At 40.8% G+C, this 12844-nt stretch overlaps 1 protein-coding gene across 2 annotated transcripts; it reads left to right on the top strand.

Annotated features, from left to right (window-relative positions):
• Nucleotides 1-628: 628 nt before the first annotated feature.
• cdc7 (cell division cycle 7 homolog (S. cerevisiae)) lies at nucleotides 629-10805 on the top strand. 2 transcript variants are annotated; one of them, XM_047367450.1, is made up of 12 exons: nucleotides 629-854; nucleotides 1116-1206; nucleotides 3212-3298; nucleotides 3433-3568; nucleotides 3770-3863; nucleotides 7349-7491; nucleotides 7769-7832; nucleotides 8258-8365; nucleotides 8581-8756; nucleotides 8950-9032; nucleotides 9672-9821; nucleotides 9920-10805. In XM_047367450.1, exons 2-12 carry the CDS (start codon nucleotides 1116-1118, stop codon nucleotides 10333-10335), a joined length of 1548 nt encoding a protein of 515 aa, XP_047223406.1. In that variant the 5' UTR covers nucleotides 629-854; the 3' UTR covers nucleotides 10336-10805. The 2 variants fall into 2 exon arrangements, with proteins under 2 accessions (XP_047223406.1, XP_047223404.1); XM_047367448.1 differs by having other exon boundaries at nucleotides 7769-8096.
• The last annotated feature ends 2039 nt before the right edge of the window (nucleotides 10806-12844 follow it).

The raw sequence follows: 12844 nt of genomic DNA, 5'->3' as shown, positions 1-12844 counted from the left end.
TATAAAATAATGGCACAGAGGTCAAGGTAATGTGGGTTTCTGCAGATATTGGCAGAAACAGATTTGCTGTCATCCAGAAGGGTAGCAAAGAGAAACGCTGTAAAGTTGAATGCAAAAATGAGGTTAAGACAATAGTTAAAGTATATGTTATAATGGAATGGCAAAAGCGGTGGGATAGAGGTCATGGCTAGATGAATTCAAAAGAAAGGTAAATTTAGAAAGTGTCATATGATAAAGAAAGAAGAGGATGTTATATCAAGAATGTGATTTGATCATACAAGATTAAATAGCATGCTTAAAATAATTAACAAACATGCTACAGGATATTGCAATTATTGGAAACATTAGAGCTTATCTTAAGAGTGTAATAAATATTTACAAGAGAGACATATTTGTCAGAAATCTTCATAAGAATAAGTTAAGGATAAGGGTTACTCATAAGAACATCAGAGGATATAGTTTTTGTAAAATTTTTTGACAAAAAGGATTTTAACAAGAATATAATGATGGTAAGATATCTTCTGGTCCACACTCCAATCCAGAAGGTGGCGCTATTGCACGTGGAAGTTGTTAGCCAACGTCCATAAAAACAGAAGAAGTCTTTACATCGCTTGCACAAATCACGTTATTCACGCTTGACTCATCGCGAGATGTGCCGACGTCAGTTTTAGCGCGTAGTTTGTTATTGGCGGAAAAGCTTCTGTCAAAGTTAGAATAAAGTGTTTTATTCGATTTCTACAAGAACAAAAATTACAATTTGACCTTAGATTGATAAAGAAGTACTTCATGGCTATATGACGGATTAAAGAAACCCGTATTTTCGGTTCTGCAGCGCCTAACAGCCAAATAAAGCGGTAAGTTTCTTTGTGTTTTGCTGTAGATGCTGCGGCTAACTTGTTCTATTGTAGCAACGACAAATTAGTGAGCTGTTTGCTGTACTTTACCCAGCCGTATCTAACTTTAACCAGACAGTTTGTTTGCTGAATGCAAATCCTCACTGAGGGTGGTTTTAATTTTGAAGTTGTATGATTTGACATCATGAAAATCGAACATATGTTGACAAAGTTTTAAACCTGAATGTTTTGAGTGAATTTATTTCTGCCTCTGGTTTACAGATGGAGTTTTCTCCTGTTTGCTCTGAGCACATCAGCTTAGAGGGATCCATTTTGAAATCAGACACAACTCACAAGAAAAGAAACATCTCAAGTGAGTCTGGAATTTCATGACAACTGTGCTGTGAGATACACAAACATTTTAATATTCTGTAATTTGTGGTCAATTCTAGTTTATTTACTTCAAGACACAGTCTGGTTTGTTCTCAATATAAGTTAAATTCGAAAGTAATTGGATCTGTGTTAATACTGTTCCTGGATATAGTGGCTTCTAAAGGTATTCATACTCTCTTCCCTTTTTTTAGTTTTATGCTGGATGCTTTTGTAGCTCTTTTTCACCTAAATCTTCTCTCTGTACCTCATGGTGACAAAGTTAAAACAGTATTTTATACGTCTTTGTGAGTTCAATAAAAAAATACAAAACCTAAATAATACATTTATTTGTCTTTATGAATAACATTTGGCATTCCTTCCGCTGCATGCGATTATTGTTGTTTTAAAAGCTAGAGTAAATTAAACTGTTTGGAAAGACACATTTGTGTCTATAGACGGTTTTCTAGATGACAGCACACAGCAAGTCAATGGGTCAACAGAACTGCTTGCAGAAATCTGAGAAAGGATTGCTGCAGTGTACATATCTGGTACAAAATATTACAAATCAGCTGCACTGAAAGGCCCTAAGAACACAGCTGTCCTCATAATTCTTAAATAATTTATAAGTGAAACAGCCAATACTCCTACAACAGTGTGTCGCCGGCCAGTACTGGTCCATTGGACCTACACTTTACGATTTTTTATTTTATTTTTTTTCCTCCCCGACTCCTTTAGTCTGCCCTACCTGCAGTCTGTCTGCAGCGTGTGATGAGGTGGGAAGGCTTGAGTTCACAAGTGTGTGAGGGAAGCCGAACCAACCTCGATCGCAGTCAAGAATTTATTTTAGCCGAATTTAGACGCAGTCAGGTAGTGTCAAGTGATTAATTACACAACTGCAAAGACGTGCAACAGCAGGGGGTATTAAACCTACTATCAACTAACTAATTACAATCACAGAGAGATTAAAATAAAAAAAGACAGTGAACTACGGTAAATAAACCAACGAGTTTACATATATGATATAAAGGTACTGGGACTTTATTTAAAGAATTGGCATTTATGAATTTCTTTTTCCAAATTTATCATAAATTCCAAATGTTCATTTGCGCAATCCATCCCAAACATATTGCTGTCCGATAAGGCAGAAAAAAATATTTTTGACATTAAAGCCAACATTGAAAGTCATCCCAAAACCAACTAAAAACCTGACTTAAAAAAAGTCTACATGAATGTAACACAAATGTAGTCAACACATTGCCCCACCCTGCTGGTATCTGTGTTCCTTCAAGCTGCCATGACTGCGGGCCACCAGAAGATCTGGGTTTTATGGCAGAGTAGCTAGACAAAGCTCTCAGGTGTGCTTGAATTTGTAAAAAAAAATCTATTTCAGTTTTGATAAATTGAATTTTTCCACTTTCTTTTTATGGAGTGTGTAGAAAAAACTGAAATAATTTGTAGCATCAGACTGCAACAGAGCCACATGCTTTCTGAACCCACTGTACAGTAACTTCTTGGCATTTTTCATGTTTTTTTGGCCTCACAACCTGGAATTAAATTGGGTTGTTTGAGAGTTTGAACCATTTAATTTGCAGAATAAACCACTCAAGCGTTGCTCTACCAGTATGCTTCAGGTCATTGTCCTGCTGGAAGGTGAACCTCTGTCCCAGTCTCAACTCACAGGCAGATGGACACTGGTTTTGCTCAAGAATATCCCTGTATTTAACACTATCCATCTTTCCCTCAACTCAGACCAGTTTCCCTTGCTGGTGAAAAACATCCCCACAGCATGATGCTGCCACATGTCATGTTGGGATAGTGTTCTTTCTTGGATGTGTTGGGTTTGTGCCAAACATAGTGTTTTCCTCGGTGGCCAAAAAGATCAATTTTAGTCTCGTCTAACCAGAGCACCTTTTCCAAGGCACTGTATGTCTGAAAGTTAGCTGAACATTTCGGTTCACAGCACTGTCTCCACTATTCTTCTATTTTTTTTTCCTGTTGATGTTCAGAGGATGTGGAGATGGACATAGAGATCCTGTACAAAGTTGTCCCTCAGCTTGCCAAGGTGTTTCGCATCACTGACAAAATTGGAGAAGGTACATGGTTCCCTTTTCCTACATTGGTTTATATTTTCTTTGCTAAAAAGAACCATTATTTTTGAATTTAACGTATCCATGTTAAATTAAGTAAAAACTCAAATCCTCAGAAAGATTTATGTGTCTGCATTTAGGTACATTCAGCTCGGTGTACTTGGGTGAAGCACAGATGCGTGATGGGAGGAAAGAGATGTTTGCATTGAAGCATGTCATCCCAACCAGCCATCCGACACGCATTGCTGCTGAACTTCAGTGTCTAACTGTGGCAGGGTGGGTCCGGCACTGTTTACCTCCCTCCCTAAAATGTGTTCTTTCAATATAATGTTACAATTTAATTTTAATGTACTGGAGACAGTTGAACTCTTTATAACTTGGAAACTAATATTGGTTAATGTGTTGTTGTTTTCTTGGTGGCTAACATTTTCATTTCAGTCTTGATAAATTTGCACTGTCTTGCCACTGTTCCTGCAGCGGCAGAGAGAATGTGATGGGAGTGACGTACTGCTTCAGGAAGGAGGACCATGTGGTCATTGTAATGCCCTACATGGAGCATCAAGCTATTGTGGTTTGTACATGGTTTTAAGCCTTACAATTCTTGAATATGTATGCCCAGATATCTATATTAAATGATAAAAGTACTTCAGCAGTTGTTTGTTCTGTAATTTTTGAGCTCTGGCTGAGGACTCTGGTATAATTAATGCTCTGACAAAACGTAAAAGCCCATTATTAACCATGCACTAAACAATTGACCAGAGATTGGTGTCTGACCATTTTTATTTGACTGCTTCTGATTGGTAATTAGTAGGTCAAGTTTAAATACATTCAAACTCAGAACTCAAACCATTTTCAGTCTGTAAACTCATGACCATTGATACACTCTGAGTTTAATAGGAATCCCATGAAGGTTGGGGAGGAGTTCATGATTAGGGTTAATTTTGTATTATGTTTATTTTCAGTTGGATTCAAACCTTTCTATCAAAGAACCTGCTGCAGATCTTTCTTATGTGTTCTAGTCTTTGGAAGAAAATCAGGGTAGGTCAAAATCAGAGTCAGCAGGCCAGGCCCCAAAGAAAACCGGGGATCATTTTTAGGCTGGATGACCCTTCTTTCGCACTGACTCTGTTTTCTGTGTGTTTTGCTCTCTGTCACAAATGGAAGCCATTCTAGTCAGCACAGTAATTCACACCGGCTCCGTGGCGCTACGGCATGACAAAGAGCCCTCTTCCATCCCATTGTCCACAGAGATAGTGATCGACTGGAAGGGGAATCGGGGCGGCGTGCTGGAGGGTGGCATGGAGGGTTTGCAGCGTGTGGGGTGGGGGGGTTATGTCCTCTATTTGGATGTGGGATCACCGGCATTTGAATCAGCTGTGTGGTGAAGGTGAAATTGAGCTGTTGGGCATGGTGGTGAGTTTGTCCCGTTTGTCCCGTTTTAGTGTGGGGCCAGGGGGTGTGTTATGAACACAGTGCTCGGTGGTGTCTGCTCTGTTGTGCTTGTGGGCGGAGGTTGGGGTGGCATTGAGAGGGAGGCTTGACGTCGCGGCACGCTGTGTGGTGGAGGGCAGAATGCGTCCCGTCACAGCACTGTGGCTGCTGAGTGGTTCCCCTGGGGCTCTCCTCTGCTCTTCTCTGATGGGGTTGCAGTAGTCCCAGCGGTGGTCCTCTTGGGGTTCCCGTGGGGAGCCTTTGGATGTCTGTGGGTCAGATCTTCTATGTGTCTGTCTTGGATCCAGGGGGGCAGGTCTGTGGCTCCTCACACTCACCATTGCATATTTGTATGGAGAAACCTTGTATACACAAGCGCGCTCACCCTTACAGGTGTTAGATTCAGGTGTTAACAAAAACACAGATGTTATATATTGAGCAGCAGTTACTGCTAAATACATCTTGCATTCATTAGTACCGTGCACTTTCTGGTAACATTGCTGCTGTTATACAGGTCCTTCTCAAAATATTAGCATATTGTGATAAAGTTTATTATTTTCCATAATGTCATGATGAAAATTTAACATTCATATATTTTAGATTCATTGCACACTAACTGAAATATTTCAGGTCTTTTATTGTCTTAATACAGATGATTTTGGCATACAGCTCATGAAAACCCAAAATTCCTATCTCACAAAATTAGCATATCATTAAAAGGGTCTCTAAACGAGCTATGAACCTAATCATCTGAATCAACAAGTTAACTCTAAACACCTGCAAAAGATTCCTGAGGCCTTTAAAACTCCCAGCCTGGTTCATCACTCAAAACCCCAATCATGGGTAAGACTGCCGACCTGACTGCTGTCCAGAAGGCCACTATTGACACCCTCAAGCAAGAGGGTAAGACACAGAAAGACATTTCTGAACAAATAGGCTGTTCCCAGAGTGCTGTATCAAGGCACCTCAGTGGGAAGTCTGTGGGAAGGAAAAGGTGTGGCAGAAAACGCTGCACAACGAGAAGAGGTGACCGGACCCTGAGGAAGATTGTGGAGAAGGGCCGATTCCAGACCTTGGGGGACCTGCGGAAGCAGTGGACTGAGTCTGGAGTAGAAACATCCAGAGACACCGTGCACAGGCGTGTGCAGGAAATGGGCTACAGGTGCCGCATTCCCCAGGTCAAGCCACTTTTGAACAAGAAACAGCGGCAGAAGCGTCTGACCTGGGCTACAGAGAAGCAGCACTGGACTGTTGCTCAGTGGTCCAAAGTACTTTTTTCAGATGAAAGCAAATTCTGCATGTCATTCGGAAATCAAGGTGCCAGAGTCTGGAGGAAGACTGGGGAGAAGGAAATGCCAAAATGCCAGAAGTCCAGTGTCAAGTACCCACAGTCAGTGATGGTCTGGGGTGCCGTGTCAGCTGCTGGTGTTGGTCCACTGTGTTTTATCAAGGGCAGGGTCAATGCAGCTAGCTATCAGGAGATTTTGGAGCACTTCATGCTTCCATCTGCTGAAAAGCTTTATGGAGATGAAGATTTCGTTTTTCAGCACGACCTGGCACCTGCTCACAGTGCCAAAACCACTGGTAAATGGTTTACTGACCATGGTATCACTGTGCTCAATTGGCCTGCCAACTCTCCTGACCTGAACCCCATAGAGAATCTGTGGGATATTGTGAAGAGAACGTTGAGAGACTCAAGACCCAACACTCTGGATGAGCTAAAGGCCGCTATCGAAGCATCCTGGGCCTCCATAAGACCTCAGCAGTGCCACAGGCTGATTGCCTCCATGCCACGCCGCATTGAAGCAGTCATTTCTGCAAAAGGATTCCCGACCAAGTATTGAGTGCATAACTGTACATGATTATTTGAAGGTTGACGTTTTTTGTATTAAAAACACTTTTCTTTTATTGGTCGGATGAAATATGCTAATTTTGTGAGATAGGAATTTTGGGTTTTCATGAGCTGTATGCCAAAATCATCCGTATTAAGACAATAAAAGACCTGAAATATTTCAGTTAGTGTGCAATGAATCTAAAATATATGAATGTTAAATTTTCATCATTACATTATGGAAAATAATGAACTTTATCACAATATGCTAATATTTTGAGAAGGACCTGTATATGTTTCTGTATGTGTAGAAGCAGTCTTCTAGTATCTTGTATTTTCTGACAGATGCATGAATGGATTCTGAACACAAAAACGCCTCCACTGTGAATTGCTGCCTGGCACAATTTATAACAATGGCGGAGCAGACACAGAACGTAGTCAGTGTGAAAGACGGATAAGCCTGATAGTTGCATCTCATACAATAAGCTCTGTTGAAGGACGTTTTTTCCCCTTGCAGAAGGCCCTGAAATCAAGAAAAGCACTTAAGTCACAGGCCAGATCTTATAAACTCAGTTTAAAGTTGACATAGTTCTATTTAACTATAAGTTATTGAGTAAGTTCTTGGGTCACTTTTAATAATTCATGCTGGTCTTACATTTAAATCAGAACTGATTTAGAAAAGATCTAAAACGTATTAAATGTAACTTCCTGAAAACCTTAAGAAAGTCTGACATGTTTTTGGTGCAATGATGCCGTTGTTGGCTCTTGTAACTGAACTGTAACATGTTCATCAGGACATCATTGGGTCGCTGAGCTTTGAAGAGGTCCGTCTTTACATCTATAATCTGTTAAAGGCTCTGAAACACATCCACCAGTTTGGGATCATTCATCGGGACATTAAACCAAACAATTTCCTCTACAACAGGAAGCACAAAATGTAAGTAGTCCTCTTCATTACATTGTGATCAATGGTTGTTTTTCTAACATAGTTCTGATGGGCTGGATTTTTCTGGTCTGGATTATTTGAGGAAGAGAATAGTTGCATTGCCTCATACACCTTTGGTTGTAAAGTATTTACTCCAGTGGTGTTAGAGGGGACCATAAAGCTGTATTCGCACCCCTGCAGAATTATAAAGATGTTTCTTTCTTTTCAGGAGAGTACAAACAATCTGGCAAATTCTTATTATCCATTTTTACTGTATTTGTGTATGTAGGTATGCGCTAGTGGATTTTGGCTTGGCCCAGGGCACCTCTGACACCCAGATTGAGATGCTAAAGGTGGTGAGACAGAAGCCGTCACAGAAAGGTGGAGGGCCTTCAGGGAAACGGGAACCTGTACAAAGAAACAGAGCACGTCCTAATCCCCCTCTCAAAATGACCAGCACTACTCCAACTTCACTACATCCACCTCCACAGCAATCAATACCTTCTTCCTCCTCCTCTACTTCCTGCATCCCCACATCCCCCTCAGCAGCTGGGAAAGCACTGGTTAAAAAGTCACGTTCCACCACCACCTCCTTTTCTCAAACAAAACTCACAAAGGTGTCTCCACTGAGCTATTTGATTGTTGTCATTTGAGCTGTTTTCTTGTCTAGTAACAACAAAAATATGCAGTATTAACAACTTCTTCTGTATTAGATTTTATATCTTGTTTGGATTCTTCTTCCTGCACTCAAGTGTTTGCTTTTGCTTGTTTGTTTTAGGATCTGGCAGGACTGCGCAAAGTTCCTCGGCCGGTGTTTGGAGAGAGAAATCTGAACAGCTGCACACCAGTGCCCCCTAGCTGTACGGAAGCTGCACTCAAGACTGAAGTAAGAAATCTAAGTAGATTTTTGAAAGAATAAGAAGTTTAAGTACAGTCAGAAAATCTATACATAGATTTGAGCTATCAGACTTATACTGCAAGTAGTTTTGTTGGTTTTGCCAAGTAAAGTTAGAAATTCTTGTATGTTCTGTTTCCTTAAAAATATTACTAAATACTTTTCCACAAGTTTACTTGAGATTTTCTTGATTTATCTGTTACAAGTTGGTAAAGGCCAAGAAAACTGATGATGCTGCCAGCTACAAATACCCTTCAGCCAATCAGGGCCTTCTGGCTGTCAGGACCTCAAGCAGCAGTCAGAAAACACAGATGAGCATGCAGCAGGGCCTCACATGTAACTGCTACCTTACTGATCAGATCTGCAATGTCTGCTTGGCCAGGTAAACGGTCAGGGAGAAGAAAACACGTTTATGTTTTGCATAGCAATGAATATTGTTGGAACTACCAAGTAAGTTAGGATATTATAGGGTTAATATCAGCTGCATAAGGAAAAGGCCCATTACATCACATTTGTTAACTAGTTGGTATGTAATGGTTGTTTTTTTTTTTTTTTATGTGTGTGTTTGACTTTAGAAAGCAACAGGTAGCACCCAGAGCGGGGACCCCAGGCTTTAGAGCACCAGAAGTCCTGACAAAATGTCCCAACCAAGGCCCAGGTTGGTATTTAAGACAAGTATTAACAAGTTTACTGCCATAGTGAACAGTACTTTACAACAGTATTTGTTCCCAATAAACTATGTCATTGCAAACACAAAGTTTAATGTATTTCATTAGGATTTTATGATGTAGCAACACATAGTAGAATGAAGTGGAAGAACAACGATGTATGGTTAAATAAAATCCTTCAGAATCAGAAACTACCTTAAGAAGTTACCGATTTGGTTAATGGGGGCTTTTTGTCATTTATTCTCAGTTTAACTCCAGCCCTCCTCTGTAATTCCAGGGAAAGGTGGTTCTAGCAAATATTGGGTTCAGACTACAAATCCTCAACACTGCAGATTTTTATTCTTGTGTAAAAAAACAGAAATCATGTATCATTTTCCTTCTTCGCATTTATGCAATTTATCCAATGCTTTGTGTTGGTCTTGAACATAAAATCACAATAAAATACATTGCTTGTGGCTGTAATATAATAAACCTCATAGTATGAATACTCCGTCTGGGCATTGTGGATTTTTTTCACCACAGATAAGGCTGGCAGATTTCAAACTGCCAAGAAAGCAAATTAAGCTCTTCTTCTTCATTTCTTCTTGTGTCTAATGGTCACACCTCTGTCATGATATCTTACATTGCAGCCATAGATGTGTGGTCAGCCGGTGTGATCCTGCTCTCCCTTCTCAGTGGCCGTTACCCCTTCTTTAAAGCCAGCGATGATCTGATTGCACTCACACAGATCATGACTATAAGAGGCTCCATGGAGACCATTCGGGCAGCAAAGACATTTGGTGCGTATTAACCTTTCTCCATCTATAAGCAATTACTTAAGGTTTAAAATTGATGCAAGTTATACATTAAACTGGTCTGTTGCTTGACATTCCTTCAGGAAAAGCAGTGGTGTGCAGTCAGGAGCTTCCTCGTCAGGACCTCAGGACGTTGTGTGAGACGTTAAGAGGAAGGAGGTCAGCAGCTGAGACCACCCTGGTTCCAGATGCAAGCGGAGAGACACCTGCCACCCGTAAAAACTTGGTCCAAGATGATACTCCCACATATCAGCCCAATGGCCCTAAACTCAAGCAACACAAAGAAGAAACTCCCTGTAAACACCAAGACCATCCAGATAGCAGCAAAGCCCCAACCCCACAGAGCTCCCTGTCAGAAAGCAAAGTGGGTGATGATAAGGGCTGGGACAGGGTACCTGATGAGGCCTTTGACCTGTTGGACCGTCTGCTGGACCTAAACCCTTCTACTAGGATCACAGCTGCTGAAGCTCTGCAGCACCCACTTTTCAAACATTTGTGAAACAGTGTTTCATACCAGCTTCTGTCAGCAGAATGAAAGTGTGGCTCTCCAGGCTGTGATTTGGTTTTTTTTAAATCAATAAATAGTTCATATGATGGTTTAGCAGGTTAAGAGTTTATATCCATGAGTAAAGAAGTTATCTGAGGACACGTTTTATCCCTGTTGGTAGAATAAAATGGACTGTTGATGTAAATAAATGAAGTTGAACTTCATGGCAGCCATGATACAGACCTGTGAATTGTGTTGATATTTAGTTTGGAAAAGTTTTGTATTAAATTTAAGTGGAGTTTACTCATGTTCCTGCTACTCAAAGTGTAAATGAACTCTTTTATTTAAAGGCATGGGTTACCGTGTATGAAGTGACTATATGAATGAATGCTGCTGGGTGAATTGCTGTCATCAACCTGTATTTATTTACATTGAAGCTGCCTCCTTTTTGAAAGTTTGCAATAAAATACGCCTCTTATTGACCACTGTACCTTTTGTTCTTTTCAACTTAAAACAACAGAGCCATGTTCCTTCAGCTTCACAGCTGCATGTGTCATAGTCGTCCAATAGTAATTTGTGCTCTAAAACAGTCAAAAATATGCATACATCTCCATTAATCTTTGGAAATGGGCATCTGAGCAGATCACAGAGAAATGACATGCCTTTAGTAGTCCTCATTAAAGTCCTAGCTCAATTCTGGTAGGATATTTGGTCTGTTCTGGGAAGGACTGGAAGTGTTTATTTAAACTGCCTTGTTTCCTGGTGTCGACTTTTAAACATTTCATACATTTTAAATAGTGTTAACGATGAATCTGCTCCTAACGTTTAATTTTAGTCTGCTTTATCAATTTCAAACCAGTTTTAAATTGTATTTGGGGTCATTGTCCTCTTGACCCAACTGAAGTGAAGTGAAAGAATTTAAAGCCAGTCAATTATTCCATCCACCTTGTCAAATGCAGCAAAGCATAGCTTAAGCATGATGCCAAATCGCTCCATCATTACTTTGTCTCGTCAGACCATAAAACATTTGACTCGTCCATTTGGTCAGCTGCAAATGTGCGGCAAGGTTGAAGATGGTGATATGGAAGCAGGGGCTTCTCTCTCGGCCGTCTGAGACCACGGTGGTGTAAAGGTCACTTCACTGTATATGGTCAGCAATACGGCTGTTCCTGCATTTACTGTTTATGATCAGCTGGAGTCTGGATGGTTCCTGGGTTGATAGTGAACATGCAAATCCGTTGAGAACCGCCTACCAGTTTCCGACATTGATCTGAGAAAGGTCTGTCCTGCTCCTCACTTTCAGCTCAGATGTTTCCTTGATTTCTTACATGCACCACCTGTTTCAAGTCAACCACAGCATACCAATGAGGTCAAGATCTGGACTTTGACTCAGTCCAGGACTTTCCATTTCTTTATCCTCAACCAGCCCTTGGCAAAAGTAGTTTTGGGTCATCGTCATGATGTTCTGCTTCAGCTTTCATTTTTACAAATGGTCTGTAAATTTCCTTAAACAAACTCAGATACACAGTAGAATGCATGGTGGATTCTATGATGGCGAGCTCTCCAGGATCCTGCTGTTGTAAAGTTGCCCCAAGGCATGAAACTTCCAGGTCCATGCTTCACAGCTGGTATGATGTTCTTTTTCTCAAAAAAAACATTCTAGTCTGCCCATTTGTCTACTTTGTGTCTGACAAACGTTAGTCTGGCCCTCATGTTTTTCTTGCACTCCACCCATGAAAGCAGAATTTGTGCAGTAATTTTTCTGATTGCACTTTCATATTAGGAGCTGCAACAGCCTGCTGTAGATCCTGACATGATATTTTAGGGTTTTTGAAGACTTCATTAGACATCTTGCGGTCTGCTCTCAGGCCTAACTTGCTTGAACGACCAGAGCTGGGCTTGTTGGCAGTTGTTTTGAAAACCTTCCACTAGTGAACTATTTTTCATACAGTTGTGTAGCTGATTTCAAATTCTTTTGAGGTCTCTCTAAATCACCTGCCAGACTCAGAAGCTGCTACAATCTTCTTTCTGAAGCTTCTCAGAAGGCTCTTCGGATCTCACCATGGTGCTCGCTCTCATTTTAGCAGGCAGGAGCACCAAACTAGATGTCTGAGGTTTAACCAGAACAAACCTTCAAAATGTTAAGTAACTTTGTTCTCATCCTGTGGACCTGATCTGACATGTGTGTGAGGCATTTTAGCAAAATTTAAGTGGGAATAAATGTGGGGTTGTCCTAATTTAATCCTCACCGGAAGCTGCACTCAGTTTTTACTGGCTGGATTGATCAGTACTGCTCAAGTTGATATTATTTACATTTATATAAAAAATCCACAAGTCAGGCGTGGCGCTGGTGGTGTTGGGGTTAAGCGCGCGACCGTGTGCAGAAGCTATAGTCCTCGATCCGGCTGTCCCAGGTTCGAGTCCTGGACCCGGTGACCTTTGCCGAACGTTTGCCCCTCTTTCCTGTCTGCCTACTGTCGAAAAATGAAAAATAAAGGCCTCTAGTGCTGTAAAAAAAAAA

This window comes from Girardinichthys multiradiatus, chromosome 6, assembly GCF_021462225.1.
Source record: "Girardinichthys multiradiatus isolate DD_20200921_A chromosome 6, DD_fGirMul_XY1, whole genome shotgun sequence".
In the NCBI taxonomy this organism is placed as follows: Eukaryota; Metazoa; Chordata; class Actinopteri; order Cyprinodontiformes; family Goodeidae; genus Girardinichthys; species Girardinichthys multiradiatus.
This window is presented reverse-complemented; position numbering and strand designations above follow the sequence as displayed.

Coding starts and splice junctions, on each gene's coding strand:
- cdc7 (XM_047367448.1), top strand. CDS start 1,116: ATGGAGTTTTCTCCTGTTTGCTCTGAGCACATCAGCTTAGAGGGATCC. Junction 1,207..3,211: donor CAAGAAAAGAAACATCTCAA/GTGAGTCTGGAA, acceptor GTTGATGTTCAG/AGGATGTGGAGATGGACATA. Junction 9,033..9,671: donor ATGTCCCAACCAAGGCCCAG/GTTGGTATTTAA, acceptor CTTACATTGCAG/CCATAGATGTGTGGTCAGCC.